The sequence below is a fragment of the Hipposideros armiger genome, unplaced genomic scaffold (genome assembly GCF_001890085.2).
Source record: "Hipposideros armiger isolate ML-2016 unplaced genomic scaffold, ASM189008v1 scaffold_423, whole genome shotgun sequence".
Classification (NCBI taxonomy): domain Eukaryota; kingdom Metazoa; phylum Chordata; class Mammalia; order Chiroptera; family Hipposideridae; genus Hipposideros; species Hipposideros armiger.
The window spans coordinates 1,096,324-1,112,978 of record NW_017731773.1 but is presented as its reverse complement, the minus strand read 5'-3'; the positions used below and the strand labels follow the sequence as shown (position 1 = coordinate 1,112,978).

The 16,655-nt window shown below is 51.6% G+C and overlaps 3 protein-coding genes across 17 annotated transcripts in view; 2 read left to right on the top strand and 1 right to left on the bottom strand.

Moving 5' to 3' along the window:
- Window positions 1-7,790, top strand: part of NDRG4 (NDRG family member 4) — a 45,392-nt gene extending 37,602 nt beyond the window's left edge. For 3 of the 9 annotated variants that reach the window (XM_019664472.1, XM_019664476.1, XM_019664478.1), the window contains 11 exons: window positions 511-597; window positions 673-729; window positions 1,121-1,224; window positions 2,010-2,066; window positions 2,154-2,205; window positions 2,970-3,017; window positions 3,181-3,216; window positions 3,329-3,380; window positions 3,543-3,585; window positions 4,811-4,849; window positions 5,668-7,790. In XM_019664472.1, coding sequence (XP_019520017.1) covers window positions 511-597; window positions 673-729; window positions 1,121-1,224; window positions 2,010-2,066; window positions 2,154-2,205; window positions 2,970-3,017; window positions 3,181-3,216; window positions 3,329-3,380; window positions 3,543-3,585; window positions 4,811-4,849; window positions 5,668-5,839 — 747 coding nt within the window. In that variant the 3' untranslated portion in view covers window positions 5,840-7,790. The other 6 variants (XM_019664474.1, XM_019664479.1, XM_019664475.1 and 3 more) reach the window with 4 other exon arrangements.
- Window positions 7,791-7,903: 113 nt separating this feature from the next.
- On the top strand, window positions 7,904-13,324 carry SETD6 (SET domain containing 6, protein lysine methyltransferase). 2 transcript variants are annotated; one of them, XM_019664483.1, is made up of 9 exons: window positions 7,904-8,843; window positions 9,083-9,172; window positions 9,261-9,405; window positions 9,482-9,623; window positions 9,745-9,939; window positions 10,049-10,169; window positions 10,913-11,093; window positions 11,262-11,404; window positions 11,596-13,324. In XM_019664483.1, exons 1-9 carry the CDS (start codon window positions 8,817-8,819, stop codon window positions 11,899-11,901), a joined length of 1,350 nt encoding a protein of 449 aa, XP_019520028.1. In that variant the 5' UTR covers window positions 7,904-8,816; the 3' UTR covers window positions 11,902-13,324. The 2 variants fall into 2 exon arrangements, with proteins under 2 accessions (XP_019520028.1, XP_019520027.1); XM_019664482.1 differs by having other exon boundaries at window positions 8,996-9,172.
- A 164-nt stretch (window positions 13,325-13,488) lies between these two features.
- CNOT1 (CCR4-NOT transcription complex subunit 1) overlaps window positions 13,489-16,655 on the bottom strand; it is a 56,521-nt gene continuing 53,354 nt past the window's right edge. For all 6 annotated transcript variants that reach the window (XM_019664465.1, XM_019664469.1, XM_019664468.1 and 3 more), the window contains exons 37-39: window positions 15,053-15,185; window positions 13,993-14,127; window positions 13,489-13,828 (exon numbers count right to left, since the gene is read on the bottom strand). In XM_019664465.1, the coding sequence (XP_019520010.1) occupies window positions 13,750-13,828; window positions 13,993-14,127; window positions 15,053-15,185 (347 nt within the window). In that variant the 3' untranslated portion in view covers window positions 13,489-13,749. The remainder of the gene's footprint in view (window positions 13,829-13,992; window positions 14,128-15,052; window positions 15,186-16,655) is intronic.

Below are 16,655 nucleotides of genomic sequence, written 5' to 3'. Positions count from 1 at the left end.
TTGACCTAACCTGAGTACTGTCTGTCTGTCACCCCATAAACATGTGCACAGAATGTGTGGAGGTCTCCTTTACCACAACAACACAGGCTTTGGTTCTCACATAATTAACATCACTGCATCTTTGTCTATAAAAGCAAAGAAACAAAATGTTCTTTTGAAGTTGTTTAATCCTCAGTTTTACAACAGCAGCATCTCCAAACATATGTTAAAAGGGGTGAAAAACAGTGATAGAGGCATAGATTTAAGATGACTCCAAGAGTTTTGGAATTGCAGTTGGGGAGCAGGGAGGCCACGCAGGGGCAGCTGCAGCTGCAGGTGGAGCCCACGCAGGCTCTCAGCTGTCGCCAGCAGTGGCATCTTGCCCTTATAGAGTGTGTGCTTCTCTTCAGACCCTCCCAACCACCTGCGAGACAGGCAGGGACAGAATTTTACAGCCTGTTTTCTCGGCAGGAAGTTTGGGGCTCCTTGCACCCCGTCTCAGCCCCCAACCCTGTCTTTCTTTCACGGCAGCTCATCTTCCCCGACCTGGTGGAGGGGTTGGTGCTGATAAACATTGACCCCAATGGCAAAGGCTGGATCGACTGGGCCGCCACCAAGGTGAGCGTGGTCCACCTGGGGAGGACGGGGGTGGTGAGGGGCAGCTCTCACCCTGGCCTCCACCTCCACCTGTAGCTCTCTGGCCTTACCAGCACATTACCTGACACGGTGCTATCCCACCTCTTCAGCCAGGTAAGGAGGTGGGACCATCCTCACCCAGGAGCAGGGCTGGTGGGGCAGGGGGTGTTGGGGTGCCTCGGCAGCTGCCGAAGGGCCTGGTTCTGCCCACTCTCAGGGGTGCCAGGGACTTATCCCCCTTCCCAGCTGGGCAGGAGGAGGAAGTCGGGAGATATGTGGCCTCTGACCTGTCTCACTCTGTCCTCTATTTTGGCCACTGTGCCGAGGCATTTCAAGGACAGATGGGGGAGGCCTCTTGCCACAGCTCTGTGGAGCTTACCCCGTCCCCCCACTGGGAGCAGGCAAAGGCTGCTCCGGCAGTAACACCTGCACGAGCCCCTGAGCCCGTGTCCCCATCTGTCCACTCCTGTGTGCCCCGTTTGCCCATCTGCCCCCCTGGGCTCAGGAGGAGCTGGTGAGCAGCACGGAGCTGGTGCAGAGCTACCGGCAGCAGATCGGGAACGTGGTGAACCAGGCCAACCTGCAGCTTTTCTGGAACATGTACAACAGGTGTGGGCGGGGCCCTGGCACAGAGCTTCCTCTCAGGGGACCCCGCGCGACAACTGCGTGAGAGCAGGCAGGCAGACGACATGCTGTCCCCAGTTTGTAGATACGCAGATCGTTAAGCCTCCGAGAGGGGTCACTTCTTGCCCAGGGTGACACCTCATGAGAGGGAGCAGGGCTCCGGACTCTGGTCCCCGGGCTTGTCCATTCCTGCTCCTCCCTGAGGCGTTGCCAGCTGGAGCAATGAGACATGGCTGACACCCCTGGCCCCCCAACAACCCTGAGCCTAAGTGTCGACATCTGTAAACGGGGAGGAGGTTGGATGAGATTAGTGGTTTTTAAGCTGTGTTCCTTGAAACCTCTTTGGGGGTTGCCCTGCAGGGATGCAGCCCGTGCAGGCTGCTGGAGGAACAGTGGAGAGTGAGAGGCCGGGGAATCCCACAGCACAGGTGGTGGTGCCCATCTCAGAGGGACAGCCAAATCCGAGGGCCCACCTAGCATGAATTTGGGGGTCTGGGAAGAAGTCACGCATGGGGAGCCCTGAAGACTTCTGCTTATGCCGAGCAGGCCCCTGCCTCCCTATTTTACCAGTTGGGATGTGTAAGGCCTTGTTCCACTGTTGAGACAACTGGATGACCTTGAGCCCCAGCTCTGGGACCAGCCCGGGGCCTCCAGAGATATTGGGCCCTAATTGTCATTGTGGGGGGATGGATGAAATACAGCAGTATCAGGCTTGGGGACACACACCCCCCATCCAGTCCTGAAATGTCCACTCCTGCCTCTCCCTCTAGCCGCAGAGACCTGGACATTAACCGGCCTGGAACGGTGCCCAATGCCAAGACGCTCCGGTGAGTGTCCGCTCGCCCTCCAGCCTGCCCACGCCTTTGCCGCTTCCCATGCCCAAGCCAGACAACCCTTTTTCTCTGTGTCTGCAGCTGCCCTGTGATGCTGGTAGTTGGAGATAACGCACCTGCTGAGGATGGGGTGGTGAGTGAAGGAGTATGCTGACTGCTGGGGGCGGGGCACGCGGCAGGAGTCGGGGGGTCATTGGCCTCTGACCAGCAGGGCCAATTCTTGATCCAGCCCTGGGAAATCTCAGGGACAGGCACTGAATGGTGGGCTCCTTGCCCTATTTCCCCACCATCTCGTCATGTATCACTGCCTGGCACAGCCCCCATTCAGGTGAGCGAGGCCTGGAGACCAGGGGAAGGTGGGGCCAGGGCCAGGCCACCTGACGGCCCCTCAGCACAGAAGGTCGGGGGTCCAGCCTGGGTGGCCCTCAGTGTGCAGGAAGCTACCACGCTCCCCCTGTGCCTGAGGTGTTGGAGGAGCAGGGGTGTGGGCTGCGCTGGCCATCTTGACCCAGGCAGAGGCCCGTGCGCTGCTGAGCCTCGGCACTCCCTCACCTCACCACCCGACTCGTGATGCCTGGCGCTTGCCCAGCCACTTCTGCCAAGGCGGTCCTGGATCCTCATGAGGACATTGCCCAGTCCTCCCAGCAGCTGTGAGTGGAGTTCAAGGGCCACAAGTCTCTCAGAAGGCGTGGCCTTTCAGAAGGTGGCCTGAGGAGTGGCAACCTCAGCCAGAGCCTAGGTCCTGGCCTGTGTCTGCCCCCTGCTCTCATTCCTTACCAGTAGAGCCTCCCAGCTCAGGGGATAGAACCTGAGTTAGCAATTGAGGCAGGGGGCTCCCCTGATACCCTCAGGGGCTGAGGCTGTCTTGCTCTGCTGAAGCTGGCTCCTTGTCCCCAGGTTGAGTGCAATTCCAAACTGGACCCAACCACCACGACCTTCCTGAAGGTGAGGCCCTCCTCCCCAGCCCTGGGCCACCTCCCCCAACTGTGGGCCCGGCCAGGGCGGGAGCAGGTGGTGTGTCTGCTCAGTACAGCCTATCCAGGTGTGTGAGGGGCAGGCAAGGTGTGGGGTGGCCCCTGCTTAGCTCACTTCCCTCTCTCCCCTGCAGATGGCAGATTCCGGGGGGCTCCCCCAGGTCACACAGGTGAGACTCTTGGCCCTCCCTCCATTACCTAGCCTGGGGTGGGGGAAGCCTCCCCTGTGCCCCTATTCCTAGGCAGCCAATCAAGGCATGTGCCTGTCCCTCCTTCCTGCAGCCTGGGAAGCTGACGGAAGCCTTCAAATACTTCCTGCAAGGCATGGGCTACAGTAAGTACACCTCCACCCCGCCCCTTCCCACAGACTGGTGGCAGGCAGCAAGGTGGGGCTGGCACACCTGTCAGGTGATGCTCAGCAGGCGGTGGGCAGATGAGGTCTGTGGACCGGGGACCCAGATGCTGGATCATTCTTACTACATGACCCCCACTGCAGCCGGGGACACCCAAAGACCTGCCAGGGCGTCTCCACCTAAGTTGTAAGTCAATCATCCCAGGCCATGCCCAGCTCTCGGGACCCTGCAGAGACTTTGGGGCACCATGCTCATGGAACAGCTGGGCCTATTGGGGTGGGGGACTTTTCTCTCAGCCCTGGGGAACCGGGGCCCTGGCTGGGGCCTGCCAGGACGCCTGCCTGAAGGTGAGTCATCCACGTCACCCGCCCCTTGCTGAGCCTACAGCACCTGAGAACCGCTTCTGTCACAGGTGGTAGATGGCGCATCACAAGAGTTGGCTTGGAGTCTGGGACCGGGAAAGGCATGTGGGGCCATCTGGGTGTTAGGAGAGCTGAAAGCAGCTGAACATGGGGGTGGCATTCTGAAGATCGCGGGGCTTCAGGGGCTACAGGTAGCACTGGCTCCCTGCCCACGCCCCCCTCCTGCTCCAAGACTTCCCCTTGTGCAGAGATGAGGCTCCTAGACTGTGCTTATGAGCCCCCCAACACATACACACATGTGAATCTCCTTGACCCCTCTCCCCTACATACTTGGTTCCTGCTGGAAGCAAACTTCCTCTCCCTGAATGTTTGTTCCCCTCAGATTTTAGCTTGTGCCTCTGTCGGGGCAGGCGGGGGGGGGGGCACATCCAGGAACAGAACTTCCTCCGGGGCCGCCAGGGGCCTGCCAGCCTCTCTGTGCAGAAGTAGGGCGATGAAGGGCCAAGGCTGACAGTGGGACACAGCAGGGGCTCTGAGCCCCGAGCACGGGAGACACCCAGGGAACATCTGGGGGATGGGTGGATGAGCAGCGCTTGTCAGGGGCTGGACAAGCTCTCAGGGTCCCCGGAGAAATACCAGCAGGCAGCCCAAGAGTTGGGAGGGATTTGGGAGTTTGCTCAGGCCTCCCCTGTTCTGTACATGGGGAGACCGAGGCCCAGCAGAATGGTGAGGGCGCTGGGACTAGGATATGGGCCCCTCAGTGCCCCAGCCCAGGCTGGAGGGGCAAGGGTGAGATGAGTGATGCCATCCTGCTGTCAGGGCTCCTAGGGCCAGGCTGAGATCAATGGGTGCTATGGTTCCTTCCGTGGCTGCTGCTTGGTGGGTGGGCAGGAGTGGGCTTCCTGAGGCTCTGGCCCTGCCCCCAGCCCTCTGCCTGTTCTTTCATCTCATCTCTGCATCTCAGCACCCTTGCCTCGCGGACCATGCCCCTCACCTGTGTTCTGTCTCCCCGCCACGCCCCCCTTTTCCGGCTCTGTCTTCTCTCTTAGTTGCATACTTGAAGGACCGAAGGCTGAGTGGAGGAGCAGGTAGCCCCGTGACACCCCGTGACACCCCCTGCCCCTCTGATGCATGGGTACCTCCCGCCCTCCCCCTGCTCCCTCCTCTGCACAGTGCTGAGCCGCATCTTGCTGTGGTTTGGAACCTTTCTGTGTCCTGCTCAACTCCGAAGCCCAAGAGTCGCTTGCACAGATCCTGAGCTGCGTGGGCTCTGTCCCATTTTGGGGCTCTAAATTGGCTGGGTTTTAGAGCAGTCTTGCTTCTCGGCTGCCATGGGCCGTGCGGCTTGCAGAGCTCTGGCAGGTGGAACTAGATCTTTTCAGTGGCTGAGCCCAGGCATGACCCCGGAAGCAGGGGTGCCCAGCCATGCCGGAGCCAGACAGGTGGCCGGTTGAGTTCAGGAGGGTTGGGTCTCGCTTGTGAAACTCCGAATAAAGGCAAGAATGGGATTTAGGGCAGTTTGAGGCCATCACACCTTGTCTTCCTTTATAGAAGTCCTACTCCTCGGGTCCCACCATCCGCTTGAGGGAGGCATAGTTGAAATAACGTCATGTCTCTGTATCAGCTCAAGGATGCCTGTTCTGGCCTTAGCTCTGGACAGCTGTTTTGAGAGGGTCCTGCTGGCCTCTGTGACCCCCAGCACCCGCCCCATCGGCCCATTCACTGTCACTGGCATTGCATGCCTTGGGCTTGACAGAGCAGATGCTAGAGCCCTGGCTCGGGAAAGGCCTCTGTGCTGTTGGAAGAACGGGCCTCGCTGGCCGCTTTGCTTGCGTGTCTTTCTCCTGCCTGCTGGCGCCCAGCCCTGCCCGCTGGCCCTTACACCTGGCCCCATCTCTGTCCACAGTGCCCTCAGCCAGCATGACCCGTCTTGCCCGCTCTCGCACCGCATCCCTCACCAGTGCCAGCTCGGTGGATGGCAGCCGCCCGCAGGCCTGTACCCACTCGGAGAGCAGCGAGGGGCTGGGCCAGGTCAACCACACCATGGAGGTGTCCTGTTGAAGCCCTGGGTCCCCTGAAGACGCCCACGTGCCCCTGCCCGCATCGACGTCCCACTGCCATCCTCGCACCGGCTCCTTTTTCCCTTTAGTTTATTTTTGTGAGGGTGAAGGGGAGGAAATGGGGTTGCTTCTCTTTTGTTTAAAAAGATGAGGGGATCCATTTGAAACGCTGCAGAAGTCTCCAGAAGGTTTGAGGGGCTCATTCTTGCCCACCCCGACCTCACTCACTTGTTAACTTGGCTCACTTAGCCCCCTCTCTTCCAATTCCCCACCGTCCAGGCACAGTCAGGGCGAAGGGGATGAGCTAAGGAAAGACTTGGAGTCCTTCTCTGGCCAGGGTCCAGGGTAATATCCTGGATTAAAGAAAGAGCATGGGATGATGACCTCCTTGATTGAAGAGCATGGGATGGGATTTTGAGGCGGTGGCTGCAGGGACAGCAGGAGCATGGGGTCCAGCTCAGGCACTGACGTGAGAATCAGGAGACAGCAGCAGGGAGCACTGGGAGGTGAGGAACCCTGGAGCTCTGCAGGCCCCTTTCCTGCAGCCCCTCCACTAAGCACATCTGTTTCAGTCTTGTAGCACATGTGACAATCATCTGAGCAGTAGCCACAAGGGGGCGCTCCTACCAAGCAGCTGTTTTGCTGGTGCTCTCAGGCAGGCAGGGGCTGAAGCCCGCGGTTTCTGTCCAAGAAAAACAGAACATGAAAGACATTGAGGGCAGAAACCCCACGCACTCTTTCAGCCCACACACTCCACCACCTTCCAGCCCTGTCGCATTTCTGAGCCAAGGCCCTGAAGCAGAAAGTCTGGTTCTCCATCTCCATAGGGACCTGACTTGCAGGCTGAGGTTCAAGGCTGGGATAGCCAGTGAGGATTGAGTGCACCCCTAAGAGAACTTGGTGTTTGTCTGCCTTTGGGAGCCAGCATGTGGCCAGAGGCAGCAGTGATGAAAGTCCCGATAGGCCCTTTTTTTGCCCCCAGGTTCCATGGAGGGCAACCTGATCAGCAGTACGGCCAAAGCCACCAGAAACATGGTGTTTCTAGGGAGAGTTATAGTCAAGTTATGCCAGCGTTTCACGTAGGCATCACTAAGGAACGTTTATTTGGAGAGAAATGGTCCAAGGTAGCAAGACTTCCGCGGGCCCCATCACTGTCTCAGCCTATTTGAGTGGGCTTTGGCCGAGGCTTGCTGGATCCTGGGGTGGGAGGTGAAGACTCCTGAAGTGAACAAGGGCCAGGCAGAGGAGAAAGGCTCCTCACACGCCCCAGCCACCTAAATCCCAGGACTGTGCCACATGCTTCCTTTCCACTTACCTTATCAGGTAGACTCTCCTGGCGCAGACACCAGAAGCCATTTGTCTCAGAGCCTCAATCAACTGCTCCAAACCCCAAAACGAGTAAAAGGAAGGGAGAGAGTTATGAAAAATGCAGGGCTGGGGAAGTGTGTGTGGGGGGGTGCTTTGAGGCTGAGAGGACACCTGCACCCACATTTCCTCTGCACATATCACCACCCCCTTCTATAATCTTAAGCCATTACGAGACTGATCTAGAGCCTGGTGGAGTGTTATTCTGTCCCCAGTTTCTATTCACTCACGTGCTTCCTTTGAATATCAAATGTGACTGAAAAGCTGGTAGAATTAATCCCTCGTACTGTAGATAGCACTGCAAGTCTTGGACATTTTTTTTTTGCTGTGTTCTTTCAGATGAGATATCTATTAATATCTATACATTAATATGTATATTGGGTCCTCCTGCGTGTGGTTGTCCATTGGAGGTTGTCTCTTTAGTCAAAGTGAACTTTTAATGGAATTTATTATTTTCCTCTCTGTACAGAGTGAAGACACTAATTTTGTGTATTCTAGTGGCTAATGTCATGAGACTTGGAAATGACAAAACGAAAAAAAAAAAACCTTGTCAATGTAGAAAGAGTTAACTGTGCTGAAAAACTAATAAAGAAACTAAGAAGAATTCAAGTATGGTGATGTCATGCCCATCATGGGAGGCTTTTGAATAGGCAGAATGGTGACGCTGGTGAGGCTGCTGCTTCTTGGGTTTAGGTGGGGTGGAGCCTGCAGGGTGAGGATAAGCGTTTCCACCCAGCTCTGTTTCCACTTCTTGTCCCATACATTCGTCTACCAATCCTTACATTAATGTTACAGAATAGATATTATCTTAGTTTCACAGCTGAGGAAACAGCCTCAGGATAAGGGATTTGCCCTAATAAGCCAAGTTGGGAGCTGGTCTTGGCACTGACTTAAAAACACACGTTTGTAACCTCTACATTCACTGTCTCCTTTTCTTAAATTTAACAGTTAAACATGGGGAAATAAATCAGCCATTTACCCAATAAACTGATACTGTCTGCTGTGTGCCGGCTAATAAAGCAAGTAAATAAAATTAAAACCCACCATGTGGCAGAGGGAGGGGGTCTGTTCTAGTTCTGGGAGCCCTCCCGACACCACTGAAGCACACACACAGAGACACACACGCTGCTCTAATTGACAAAAAACGGTTAGATGAACATAGCTAACGAGGAGGGGTTGAGAGCAAGAAGGCAGGCCTGCGTCCCTCTGGGTGCGCTCACAGCCGGCAGCTCTGAGGGCCTCAGCCTTGCATACAGAAACCGGATTTTGCTCTTCACCCGGTCTTCTACCCCGAGGTCTTACCTATCTGAAACCAAAGGGGTGGGTTGTGCTTGGCTCAGAATCAGGCTCGAGGTGGCACAAAAACATGTCTTCCTGCACCCGACTGCACGTTTCCTAAACCCAATTGGGGACACCTGGACTCACAAAAGGATGTTCTCGGGAGGAATGATTTAACCAGGTGCAAATTCCCACTCATTTTCCGCGTGGACGCTGACAGGAGCTTCACGTGGTTGGCGAGCAGGGTGGAGGTTACAGGCCCCGCCCCCGAGCCCCGCCCCGAGGTGTGGCTAGGGACGCCGGAAGCGCCCGCGCGGCTCCACAGAGAGCCCGGGCCGCGCGCCTTCGGACTATGGCGACTCAGGCGAAGCGCCGGCGGGTAAGTCGCGGATGGCCGGCGCGGGACCCACCCCAATCCACCGCGCCTCGCGCGGCCCGGCCCGCGCGGGGCCCCTTTCCACTCCCTCCCTCCCGCGGGTCACTTGCGGCTCTCGGGTCCCCTCCCCCACCCAGGGCCCTTCCTCCACCCAGGGCCCTTCCTCTGCGCGCGCCGCCGTCTTCGCCGCCCCCAGCGAAGTTTCCGGGGCGGGGCCTTCCCACTGCGCTCGGTTGTCTCAGGTGGCGGGGCCTGTGGGCGGCGGCGACCCGGACCCGGTGGCCGGCTTCTTGAGCTGGTGCCGGTGCGTGGGGCTGGAGCTGAGTCCCAAGGTGAGTGGGGTGGAGGTGGGGCGGGCTGGGAGGCGGAAGCGGGCGCGGCGCCCGCCCGCTCTGATCGGCTGCTCCACCCCTCGCTCAGGTGGCAGTGAGCCGGAAGGGCACGGTGGCCGGCTACGGCATGGTGGCCCAGGACGGCGTGGAGCCTGGGGAGCTGCTGTTTGCGGTACCGCGGGCCGTGCTCCTGTCGCAGCACACCTGCTCAATCAGCGGCCTGCTGGAGCGAGGTGGGCGCGCCGGCGGGAGGGGGACACAGGCCGACTTGCAGGCCTCGCCGGGGCGCTCAACCTCTGTCTCCCTCAGAGCGAGGCGCGCTGCAGAGCCAGTCGGGCTGGGTGCCGCTGCTGCTGGCACTGCTTCACGAGCTGCAGGCCCCGGCCTCACGCTGGAGCCCCTACTTTGCGCTCTGGCCGGAGCTGGGCAGCTTGGAGCACCCCATGTTCTGGTGAGAGCCGTAGCCGGGGCTGGGGCGCGTCCCACTGCCCGGGCCCGGGGACAGGGCTGGCTCCCAAGCACGAGTCCCGTGAGGTTATTATTAACGGGACCTGGGTGGGGGTCTCATGCAGGCCCGAGGAGGAGCGCCGGCGGTTGTTACAGGGCACGGGGGTGCCCGAGGCCGTGGAGAAGGATTTGGCCAACATCCGCAGCGAGTACTCTTCTATCGTGCTGCCCTTCATGGAAGCCCACCCCGATCTTTTCAGCCCCAGGGTTCGCTCCCCGGAACTCTACCACCAACTGGTGGCTCTTGTGATGGCCTACAGGTCAGTGAGCAGAGCCTGAAAGGACCCTCTTCTTTTGAACTGTATTGAGAGACAGAGGGGAACCCCATCCTGTCTCTGCAATGGGCTTGAGCCAAACTCTCTGTGGCAGCTTTCAGGAACCACTGGAGGAAGAGGAGGATGAAAAGGAGCCAAACCCCCCTCTGATGGTGCCTGCTGCAGACATACTAAACCATGTAGCCAATCACAATGCCAATCTAGAATATTCTCCAGTGAGTGGATCGCTTCAGTTTTTTCTTATGTGCATTGATGGGGCATTTGATTCAAACCAGTGCCTGACATTTATGCCAGCCTGGCAGTTGGGCTAAATGGGCTTCGTTCTCTTCTCATGGTAAAAAGGAGTAGGCGAAGTTAGGCCTCCTGTATGTATTCATTTGCACATCTCCGTGAAATAGTTTGAACACAAAACATCTCCAAGCCCTCAAATAAAGTTGTGGTCAATCCTCGGATGAACTTGACTACCACCATTTACTTGGTGCTAAGAGATTGGCTGCTCTGTGCGGTCTAGGGAGCCAAGACTGTCAGGTCCCTGTGGATAGTTGTCAGAGGATGAAGATGATGCCAGGGCAGTGTGTCTATCAATTGTTTGCTACGTGGAAAGTTGCAAGAAAAGATTCAAGTTTATGGGATTAAATAAACTTAGGAAATGGCTGTTATTTAAACCTTGCCTCCATTTGCCTTTCCTACTTCAATCTAGGTTTTTTCAACTTTTTAAGTGCTGAAAATGCCACTATGGAGTTACCTAAAAACATTAAGGCTGACGTTTGACCTTTGTAAGCTTCACTCCTTTTACAGTACAGGAAATTAATGGAAACTAAAGATAGACTGTTAGTAGGATGGCATAGCATCAGTCCCATTGCTGAACTATACCTGCTGGAGGCTCTTCCTAAGAGGAAAGTAATTCATGGGGCTGGCCTGGGAAGGGCCCTGTCCGAGCTTCTCCCTTCCACTCCAGAATTGTCTTCGGATGGTGGCTACTCAGCTCATTCCTAAAGGCCATGAGATTTTCAACACTTACGGGCAAATGGCTAATTGGCAACTGATTCATATGTACGGTTTTGTTGAACCATATCCAGACAACACAGATGACACCGCTGACATTCAAATGGTGACAGTTCGTGAAGCAGCAGTACAGGGTGAGTGTCAGGTTAACTCAATCTTGGACACTTGTGGATGTGCCTCTGTCCCTGCCCCAGGTGCCCTGCTACATAGCAATTGTCAGTTGCTTCTTTTTTGTAGACTAGGTGCTAGACAAGAAATGAGCTCTAGGGTACACAGACTTTTCACACTATTTCTATCTACAGGAACAAAAGTTGAAGCTGAAAGGCTCCTGCTCTGTGAACGCTGGGATTACTTATGCAAATTGGAGATGGTAGGGGAAGAGGGGGCTTTTGTGATTGGGCGGGAAGAAGTGCTGACTGAAGAGGAACTGACCACCACACTCAAGGTACAGGGCTGAGAATGGCCATTTAATACTGGAAATAGCTTAAGTATTCAGGGCTATGTAAAGCTAGGTGAGAGGGAAAAGATGGGACTAAGAGAGATGACACGTAAATGCTGCCGGACAGGCTGGCTTCTCTAAATCAGTATCAGAAATATACAAGTAGTATATTTACTTGGCCCCATGGTTGCTTTTAGGTACTGTGCATGCCTGCTGAGGAGTTCAGAGAGTTTAAAGATCAAGATGGATGGGGAAATGATGAAAAGGAAGAGGACAGCCTGACAATCAGAAATATTCCGAAGCTCAAAGAATCATGGAGACAGCTTCTTCGGGACAGTGTTTTGTTGACCCTGAAAACCTATGCCACAGACTTAAAAGCTGAGCAAGATTTACTCAGTAACAAGGCAGTCTATGCCAAACTCAGCTGGAGGGAACAGCAGGCCTTACAGGTTCGTTATGGTCAGAAGATGATCTTACACCAGTTGTTGGAAATGACAGGGTAGCAGGTTTCCTGTTGCTTGAAGGAATTCATCCATGAGAAGAACTTGAGGCTGATACTCACTGATGCTTTAAAAGGAAGAAAATTTGGACTCTTTCCTTATTAAATAGCAGTGGGAAATATGTTAGGATTAACTGTGAGTTAAGGGTGACATGTTTAAGGATTGGGAACCACTGGTAATTGTCACCAAGACCAATACATTTCATAGCTGTTTTGTTCTCTGTTTGAACCAGTTAGGAGAAATGCGGTTGTGATAGTAATAGGTCTTGTAGTCTAGCGTTTAATAACATGGGCTTTGCAAGTGTAGACCTGGTTAAAATCTGGGTCTATTTTGAGTAAGTCACTTTACCTTTTTAAAAAGACTTTGTTTCCTTTTAGAGGATTTAATAAAGCTATGTCACTGGCACTCAAAGCAATTCCTCAGCAGTCTCAAATTTGGTCTAGATGGGACAGCTCACCCTCAGGGAACAAACCCTAAGACACCAATGACATTCAAGCCCCATTCATGTACGATTTCTGCTATTTAATCCTGAACCTTTTTATCCTCTTGGGCCATTAAAGCTTTAAGTCATTAAAGGAAAGGTATGTATGAGTGGGATACGTTTTTCTTTTAAAAATTAACATCAAAACAGCATGAAGGTAAAGGATATTTAAATGGGCATTTTGTAATTATTTAACCATAGAAACCCGCTCCAACAACTTTCAGCTATTGAAAAAGAACAAGATCACTTTCTTGCTTGTTTAAACATGCCAGACCATTAGTGGGGGAAGATCTACCATTCAGGAGAAGCTGGTGTTTCCCAAAGGCCTGGGCTTTGTAAGGATGGGTGTCCACTTTGTCCTCACCATCAGCACTGGCTGCTGCTACTGAGGAAGGCACAGTGTACTCACATGGGTGTCATGACTTTAATGCGGAACTATAGTCTAGACACATACATGAAGTAGAGAAGCTAAAATAAAGCCCAGGAACTAGAAAGGCTACTAAGTATAATACGTGGACCAATGCATTTACCAAAACATTCAAAATCCAAAAGGGGCTGTATTGGTCCTTTTGATTTTTTGTTGTTCATCTTAGCCTGGGATAATGGGGACAGGAGGGACAATTCATACTATTTGGTTCCCTTTTCTCACAGTGCACTAGTACAGGAGCGAGACGGGGGAACTTTAGGTCTGGTCTGGTCTCCCTGTATAAAAAAAAGCTGCCTCTCACAGGGATCAAGCAATATGGTCTCCAGCAGAAATGAGAAAACGATGGTCTCCAGTAGTGAGCTTTAGATTTGGGGAAGAAGCAAAACAAAAATCCATGGGAGTCGCAATTGTAAGCTCTTCCCAGGTTCCCTAGAATACCAAATCCTAGCGCACCACTTTTAACAACTTCTGTGATTTTCAAGGTCCCCAGTCCACATTAAAGTTACATAACATTTAAACTGGCTTTTTTGCTTTTCTTTGGGACACTGAGAATGTAAGAAGACATGGAGCTATGTCCACAGACAAGTGCAGGCATCATCAGCCTCTTCAATGACAAGCTGGGCAGGTACTAGTATCTACTTGCCATGGACACATTTTGCACAAACCCAAGAAGTTCCAGACAAAGGTTTTCTCTGTCATATATTTACACAAGTTCAAAATGATATTCACAGCATCTTCTAAATTTTGGCCAAGAGTCAAAAAAATGCATTTAAACTTTGGAACGTGCCCACATAGACAGGAAGCTGACCCAAACAGTAATTGGGGCAGATACCCGAGAACCAAAGGGCTGGGAAAGTCAGGAAGAGCTGAACGGAGTCTTCAGCCAATTTATGAACCTGGAACATCCAGGCTGACACTTTTACAGCAGAGGTGAAGTTCCCATCTAACTGGCACCTGTCCCTTCCATTACTTGCTGTGCCTGCTTCTGTCCCATGCAGCACTGTGCAACCGACTGGAATAATCTGAAGGGAGACAGTAACAAGCTTGTGAGACAAGTTCAGGCCCAACAATGTGTCACATCAGCTTTGCAACTAATGCCTTTTTAATAAGCACTCCCCACGGCCCCCGAATATCAAATAATCATTTTCATGTCTCAGACAATCAAAAAAAATTACTTGTAACTTACTTTTCAATTTCTGGGGCACAGTGTACAAACTCATGGTTCCAGAACTTAAAAGCTGGATTTTTAATCAGCTCAATGAAGGTAATAAGAAGACCCCAAGGATGTGGCCTATTTACAATCAACCGTTCCAAGAGAACCCTGGAAAAGGGGAGACGTTTATTCATAGATAAACATACAAATTCATGACCACTTCTCCATTGCTTTTTTCCCCCTAACTCTTCTCCCTCATTATTAAACTACATGCAAAATTTGATAGTTTTGCTCAAGACAGGTGGATTAATCTCTATACTCTATATAGCATGGTTAATGCAGGTGGATTCTAGAATTAGAAAACCTGGGTTTGAACCCCTCTTCCTATTATTGAGCCTAGAAGACTAAGTTAAGGTATAACAAATCAAGGACATTATCAGATCACATGGTGCAACAAATTCTAGTACATGTATAAATTGGTGTAATTTTTCTGAACAGCAGTTAGTACTGGCTTAAATATTCATATCTGAAGGAATACCATTATCTAATACCCACAAACTACTATGAGGTGAAGGATCAAGTATAAGTCGTCTGGTCCAGTTTTTAAAAGTATGTATATATACCTCTCACTAGACTACCTAGTTCCCAATCTCCAGTGTTGTACATAGTCCAAGCAATCTGCAACAGATTCCTAGCTAATGTTAGGAAATCACAAGTATAATTCCTGTTGTTTCTCCTCAAAACCTTTCAACCTAGAGTTAATGAAGAAAAGGACAAGCTCTTTAACATGGATTTTACTAGGCCTATGTGATTCAGGACTGGTTAAAGATGTGCCACCATCTGAAAGAAACTCCTAACCTTAAAATGTTGGTGCCTTTTGTTGACAACTATTTATGATTATGATTTCTTAATTTTCTACTTGTGATTTTTTGTGACCATCAAACTATTAGGTCAGGAACCACATCCATTTTGTTGACAACTATATCTTACATTTAACACATGTACAAGATGCTCAATAACATTGAATGCATAGAAAAACTACTCAGAATTCGTTAACAAAGGGGAAACAGCACCTGAAAAACAAACCTCTTACCTTGTGATCTGTTCTTGGATAGCTTCAGTGTTGGCCTCTGCAAAAAGGTAGAGCATGGTGCAGCTGAAGTAGTGAGTGTGACTATTTGGGTACCGCAGCTGATTTGCAATTGCATTCAAGAAGAGATACCGACCTAGATAGATGTAAAGAAAACACAGTAAGGACTTGCTCTGTAAGGCCAACATGAGAAGACAAATCATTCTTGACTGGCTAGGGTTTGGATTTTGATACAGACTTTCAACTTATCCTGTGGTTTTCAGGTCCCCAAGAATTTTGATTTCTATGAGTTTTAGTGTACCTTCTACATTAAATTTTTTTTTTAATTTATTTAAAAACAGACCTACAGCAGGGCTGGCAGAGTGGCTCAGTTGGTTAAGAGCTCGCTCAAGAGTGCGAGCTCTGAGCAACAGCGGCTCGAGTCCCGGCCCGAGCTGAGCTGCCAACAGGTGGCAGGATGGCTCAGCTTAAAAAAACAAAAACACCTACAGCATATTAAATAACATGTTAAAAGTACTTCCCCAAAAAACTTAGTGACCCGTTTCTGCCAATGTGTTCAATATGTTCATGAGTGCAAAAAAAAAGTTTGTATTACTATGAAAATAGTTTTGACCTCACATCTCTTCTAAAAGCTCTTGGGAATTCCCCCAAGGGTTCTCAGACCACACTTTGAGAACCACTAGTTTAAACTATATTGGAATAAATATTCTCTTAACTGGGTTTGATATTATCTTAACTGCTTGATATGACTCATGTTTGTAAGGCTATCACAGTGAGCTTTAACATGTCCCTAAAGGCTACCATCCCTTTTTTACTGGGCTCTGGACATAATGGTCTTCAATTTTGTTAGAGCTTAATTTTAAGCTGTTTCAAATCCCTTCTACAAATAGGCAAATTGTGTGTGTGAGAGAGAAAATAGGCAAACTGTGTGAGAAAGAGAGTGTGTGTGAGTGTGTGTGTGTGTGTGTGCAAGATTAGCCTCTCAAGAATCCATAGTAGTTAAAAAGCAGGCATCCTTCTAAAGTTTGTGTGCTAAAATGAGGACTGTATAGTTGGTTAGCACCTTCAGTGGTCTTTATTCCACAGGAACATAAAACACCAAAAGAAATGTAATTCAGCCAGGCAGGACGCAACCTAGAATAGTAATTATACTGTGAACTTCCTGCAGAGCAAGGAGGGAAAAGTCCCATTCATTAGAGTTTACACACCTAACATTAACATGTTGCCTGCCTAACAGGCACCAACAAGTGCTGGGGAAAAGGCTGGTTAACAAAACAATGTAACAAGCCAATTTTTAGAGAGGCTAGTAAAAGGAACATGTTCGTTTTCATAAAAAAAATACTGCAGTCATACAAATAGGAACTGATGTAGTAAGGATTCTGGATGATTCTTTTATGCTTTTCTGTGTTTTCTGCATTGCGCAGATACTATCCAATTAAAAGTGAAATGATCAGGGCCGGCCGGCCGAGTGGCGCGATGGTTGATGGTTGATAGTTAAGAACTGGCTTGGGACGCCAGAGACCCCGGTTCGGATCCCACATATGAGGGCCAGTGACACTGCCCTCTACAGCTAAGATGCTGAACAACAGCTCAACTTGGAGCTGGG

What these genes read in the sequence shown, in the direction of transcription:
- SETD6 (XM_019664482.1), top strand. Translation starts at nt 8,817, where the DNA reads ATGGCGACTCAGGCGAAGCGCCGGCGG. An exon ending in CTCAGGCGAAGCGCCGGCGG is followed by an intron (nt 8,844 to 8,995) that starts GTAAGTCGCGGA and finishes TCCTCCACCCAG; the next exon opens with GGCCCTTCCTCTGCGCGCGC. An exon ending in TCGTGAAGCAGCAGTACAGG is followed by an intron (nt 11,094 to 11,261) that starts GTGAGTGTCAGG and finishes TTCTATCTACAG; the next exon opens with GAACAAAAGTTGAAGCTGAA.